Genomic DNA, 5686 nt, shown 5'->3' on the forward strand with positions numbered 1-5686 from the left:
GCTCTGGCAGCACTGGCAGGGAGCTGAGCTGGGCACAGGCAGGGGCTGCTGGCAGGAACAGCTCCTCACCCAGAGACAGGCAGGCAGGGAGAGGCAGCTGCTGCCACAAGGGCTGGGCAGGGGGATGGGGGCCCCTCCCTGCTGTCCCTGTGGCACAGACCCCTTCCCTGAGCAGCTCCTGCCTGGGCTCCTTTCCCAGCCTAAGCAGAGCCTGTGCCCTCAGGCCCACGGGGGCTGGGCTGTGCATTGCCCTGCAGCAGCCAGAGCCCAGGCAAGGACAAGGCCCTGATTTCCAGCTGTCTGTGTCCCTCCTCCCTTGGCAGCAGCACTGTGGCATTTCACTGCCATCCCCTGCTGCCTGGGCTCTCCTTGTTCTCACCAGTGGGTTTTCTGAGCCAGTGTGGGGTTTGAGGGGGGCAGATTCCTGTCCAGACACAACCCCTTTGGGTGCTGCTGTGGGGATGTGTCTGTGGGAGTCAAGTGCCCAAGTGCCCTCCAGGCACCTTCAGGGTCTTCAGCTGTTTGCCTGGGTGTCCTGCAGGGCTGCAGGTGCCCTCCAGAAGAGCACAGCTCTGCCATAGGATCTCTGTGCTGCACAGGATCCCCATGGAGAAAACTCCTCAGTGCTAAATCCATGGAAATGCTCTGGGCAGCTGTACTTGGGAGCTGCAATGATCCCTGTGTGTGGCAGTCTGGGAGGAGAAAGATGAGATCCTAATCAGGCATCCTGAGGAAAGGCAAGGATTCTGTCAATGTGCTCTTTGAACCAGGATTCCTCTGCTCCCAGAAGTGCCTTGTTTCTTTTTGCAGGGAGTTCCTAAGGGCCATCCCCCTTCAGCTCCAAGCTGCCAGCCAGGAGCAGCTGTGAACAGGAAAGATGGCCAGCTCTCGTCTCTGCACCAAGAGACCATCCCTTTGCCTATCAGGACTCACAAGATTTCCCTTGGAGCACATTAGAAATGTCAGAGATTTCAACCATCCAAACTCCTCCTGGCAAGAGGAACTGGAACAAAATCAAGTTCTCCAAATCCCTTCCCTCTGTTCTGTCCTTGGGCAAACTGTGACCAGCAGTTCTGGAAACACTCTGATACATCACAAGTGCATTTAATTGGAGGTCACCCTGTGCTCCAAGTTGCCTCTCACTGCACAGCAAGAAGGATTCCTCGGGAGCCCATTCCAGGGTCCCTGCTCTCAGTGCCCCCTTCAGCCAGCAAAACCCAGAGCTCAGGGAGAGGGATGCAGAGAGATCTTCCTGAAAAGAGGCCCTGAATGTTGAATTGCTATGAGACATGCAAGATGTTTTGCTGATTGAGTCTGGCCTAATTCAGTTCTGCCTTTTTTTCCTCAACAGAAAACAATAACCAGAGGCAGCAAATGTCCAACAGCAGCTCCATGCCCCAGTTCCTCCTCCTGGCATTCGCAGACAGGCGGGAGCTGCAGCTCCTGCACTTCTGGCTCTTCCTGGCCATCTCCCTGGCTGCCCTCCTGGCCAACGGCCTCATCCTCAGCGCCGTAGCCTGTGACCACCACCTGCACACCCCCATGGGCTTCTTCCTGCTCAACCTCTCCCTCACAGACCTGGGCTGCATCTGCACCACTGTCCCCAAAGCCATGCACAATTCCCTCTGGGACATCAGAACCATTTCCTACCATGGATGTGCTGCACAGGCCTTTCTGCTTGTCTTCTTCATTGGAACGGAGTTTTCCCTCCTCACCATCATGTGCTACGACCGCTACGTTGCCATCTGCAAACCCCTGCACTACGGGACCCTCCTGGGCAGCAGAGCTTGTGCCCACATGGCAGCAGCTGCCTGGACCACTGAGTTTCTCAGTGCTCTGCTGCACACAGCCAGTACATTTTCTCTGCCCCTGTGCCAGGGCAATGCCCTGGGCCAGTTCTTCTGTGAAATCCCACACATCCTCAAGCTCTCCTGCTCACACTCAGGCTACCTCAGGGAAATTGGGCTCATTGTGGTTATTGCCTGTTTAATGTTTGGTTGTTTCGTTTTCATTGTGTTCTCCTATGTGCAGATCTTCAGGGCTGTGCTGAGGATCCCCTCTCAGCAGGGACGGCACAAAGCCTTTTCCACTTGCCTCCCTCACCTGATCGTGGTCTCCCTGTTCCTCAGTACTGCCACATTTGCCTACCTGAAGCCCCCCTCCATCTCCTCCCCATCCCTTGACCTGGTGGTGTCAGTTCTGTACTCGGTGGTGCCTCCAGCACTGAACCCCTTCATCTACAGCCTCAGGAACCAGGAGCTCAGGGATGCCATAAGGAAAATGATGACTACATGTTTTTTGAGAAGCAATAAACTCCATCTTTTCTTCTGTAGAACACTCATTGTATAACTCATTTTGGGCCCAGCCTGCCTTCTAAAGCTTTTAATAGTGGTGGTGGTGGTGGGGATTTTCCTGGTTTTTTACTTCTGTTGATGTCATTAAGACTGAAATTTTATTCGTCATCCCATACAGAATTCACTATCTCTTTTTTCTTTTTGACCCACAAAATATACAAATCAGGAATCATGCTTTGTGTGCATTTAAACAAAATAAAAGTTTGTGCAGAAAGATATTTTTCAAACATCCTCCCTGTGATAGTTTGTACATGAAGAATCACAATCTCTAAGTGTAAGAAAGGACACAAATTCTTTTTTCCAGATTCTTCCTCCAAGACCTCCCCTGAAGCTGGAGGACATTTCGATGTTTGCAGATGTGAAGGGGAAAAGAGTCCCAGCACTGCCGGGGAGCACCAGCACTGTGTCTGTTCAGAGCTGCTGTCTTTGCACTCCCACCCTCTCCTTTCCTGTCCGTGCCCAAGGCCTGAGTGCTCTGGCAGCTCAGTCACTGTCCTGCTGTGGGTCAGGCCTGTGAGCACAGGCAGGGACAGGCCCTGGGCACTGCTGGGACAGGGCTGGGCTCCACAACAGCAGTTCCAGCAGCAAAGGGGTTCCCCTCCAGGCACTTCCTGAAGGCTGAGGTCTTTTCCCAACACTGGTATCGAGAAGAAGTCCAAGGATTAGACTCTCCAAAGTCTTGTTGCTTTGCTTGTTTCTCATGGAGACAGTGCAGTGAGGTCAGGGACCCACTGGGACTGCAGGGACTGAGGGCTGGTTCAGATGTTGTGTGTTGGTGGCCAATGGCCAATGGAGGTGACAAATGATCTCCAAGTCACCTGCCTGGGGCTCTGCAGCTTGTGAGGGCTCTGATGGCAGGTGAGGACTTGTCTGTAGGAACTCAGGAAGTGCAGGAGAGCACAGAGGATCTGCAGGGACAGCCAATCCCATCCAGTCAGCAGGGAATGGAGCCCTGGAGCAGAATCCTGCCCAGGGTGGAGTCACCCAGAGATCAAGTACTAAATCTTGCTGTGAAGGGGCAAACAGAGCTCTGCAAGCCCAGGGGACACAGCAGGTACAGGGAAAACTCTTGCAAGTGACTTGTGTTCCCCTCAGTGAACTTCCACAGGTCGATCAAGAGCAGCCCCCAAAGCAATGTCCCAGCTCTGGAACAAGGCAGGGCCCCTCTGAGCCCCCTCCATGGCCACACAGGAGCGTCTGTGGGAGGTGGTCGGTGGCAGGGAGCACCATCAGCTGGCTCTGCCTCCCAGCTTGTCCAGCACAGCCAAAGGCTCTGAGATGTCTCAGGGTTCCTTTGGTTCTATGAGGCCCTGCAGTGTCACAGTGGCCCCTTGAGTCCATGAGGTTCCTCAGGGTCAGAATGGCCCCTTGGCTCCATGAGCTTCCAAAATGTCTCAGGGTTCCTTTTCTTCCATGAGGCCCCACATGTCAAAATGGCCCCTTGATTCCACCACATTTCAGTGCTCCTCTGTTGCTTTGTTTCCACGGTGCCCTGCAGTGCCACAATGAACGTTTTTTCCCATGAGCTTCCAAAATGTCTCAGGGTTCCTTTGGTTGCATGAGGCCCCACATGTCCCTTGGTTCCATGAGATTCCCAATTTCCCTGTGTTCTTTTGGATCCATAAGGCCCTGTAGTGTTACAACTGCCCCTTGATTCCATGAAGTCCCACAGTGTCCCTGGATTCCTTTTGTTCCTTGAGGTTCCCCAGTGTCACAATGGCCTCTTGATTCCATGAAATTCCACAGTGTCCCAGGGTTTCTTTGTTTCCAAGAGGCCCTGCAGTGCCACAATGGCCTCCTGATTCCATGGGTTTCTGCAGTGTCACAATGGCCCATTTATTTCAGGAGGTTGCCCACTGTCCCTGGGTTCCTTTGGCTCCATGGGGCCCTGGAGTGTCACAGTGGCCTCTTGATTCCAAGGGTTTTCCAAATGTCACAATGACCCCATTATTCCATGAGGTTCTGCAGTTTCACAGTGGCTCCTTTATTCCATGAGGTTGCACAGCATCATCACAAAGCTGAGCCCATCCTGATGAAAGTTCTGAGGAGGTTGGGAGGAACTGGGACAAAAGGGATAAGATAATTGGGGAAGGAAAGAGGGGCTTGGCCAACAGAGAGGAAAGATTTTCATGAGGTAAAACCAAGTTCAGGGAATGCTGAGGGTGCTGAAACAGTAACTGTGTAAACATTCCTTTATACACTTTGTGACCTGAAACCCCAACACTACCCAAAAATGCTGTCCTGCCACTGAAAAGAAATCCACTGCTCTAATTCCAAGCCAGAAGAAACTCAAACCCAGAACTCAAGACTCTTATTCATCCTCTAATGCCCACCCCAATCCCAAACCTGTATTACCAGTATGAAAAGTCAAGCTTGAATCCTGAACCAGCCAGAAACCCGCTTCCCCTAATCATGAAGCAGACACTGCCAGCAGAACAACAAACCTCCCAATGTTCTGTTTGATCCCCACCCTGAGCTCTAAACCCCAAGCCCTGACCATTCAGCACCCCCACAGCCCTTGGGAGCAGGGCAAGGACCTGGAGGGCCCAGAGCAGGCCCAGGGGGTTGGCAGAGGAATGGGAGGTGACCTGGGTCTGCTCAGCTCTGCAGTGACCCCCAGGAGAAGGGCCTGGGCTCTGGCAGGGATGTCCTGTGGCACAGGGGCTCAGGATCCAAGTTCAGAAGGCCAAGTGCACATGGCAACAGCCAGAGCTGGTGCAGAGACATCAGGGAGGGTCTAGAAATGCTGCTGGGAGGGGGTGGGAAAGCAGGAGGGGTGTGTGCAGCCTGCAAGGCCAGAGCAGCAGCAGGGCCAGGGCAGGACAGCCTGCAGGAGAGATGGCCAAGGGCTCTGGCAGGGCTGCAAGGCCCAAAGGCACCCAGGCCTTTGTCCCCTTGCCTCTGGCAGCTGCCTCTGCCACTCAGGCCACCACAAGACACTTGCCTGGCAGGTTCTGCACTTGGTTTCTGCCTCGCCCCTCCCTCAGGAGCCTGGCAGGGGTTGCCCAGTTTTGGCCTTTGTTGTTCCTCCCCCTCCCATCCCAGTGCCCCCCAAACAGCCCTGAGCCAGCCGGGAGGGACAGGATCTGCTGGGCCAGGGCCTGGGGCTCAGGCCTTGGCCTTTGTGCTCCACAAAACCAAGGCAGGCTTTGCTCAGCATTGCAGGGGCCTGCCCAGAGCCTTTGTCTGCCTGCACTCCTGGCCTCCAAGGAGCTGCTCCAAGGAGTCCCTGGGAGGCTTTGGCAGTGCCTGCCCTCAGTGGGGCCCAGCAATGCTTCAAGGCACTTGCAGTTTGGCTTCTGACTTCTTCAGCAGCTGCTTCAATCTTCTCT

The 5686-nt window shown here is 54.3% G+C and overlaps 1 protein-coding gene across 1 annotated transcript; it reads left to right on the forward strand.

Moving 5' to 3' along the window:
* Nucleotides 1–1374: 1374 nt before the first annotated feature.
* Nucleotides 1375–2349, forward strand: LOC108642623 (olfactory receptor 14C36-like). Its single transcript, XM_018087081.2, has one exon. The coding sequence runs from the start codon at nt 1375–1377 to the stop codon at nt 2347–2349; it is 975 nt and encodes a 324-aa protein (XP_017942570.2).
* The last annotated feature ends 3337 nt before the right edge of the window (nt 2350–5686 follow it).

The sequence above is a fragment of the Manacus vitellinus genome, unplaced genomic scaffold, assembly GCF_001715985.3.
Source record: "Manacus vitellinus isolate BGI_N305 unplaced genomic scaffold, ASM171598v3 ctg7180002434277_pilon, whole genome shotgun sequence".
Classification (NCBI taxonomy): domain Eukaryota; kingdom Metazoa; phylum Chordata; class Aves; order Passeriformes; family Pipridae; genus Manacus; species Manacus vitellinus.

Bases quoted from the DNA above. Each gene is read 5' to 3' on its own strand.
- LOC108642623 (XM_018087081.2), top strand. From the start codon at position 1,375: ATGTCCAACAGCAGCTCCATGCCCCAGTTCCTCCTCCTGGCATTCGCA.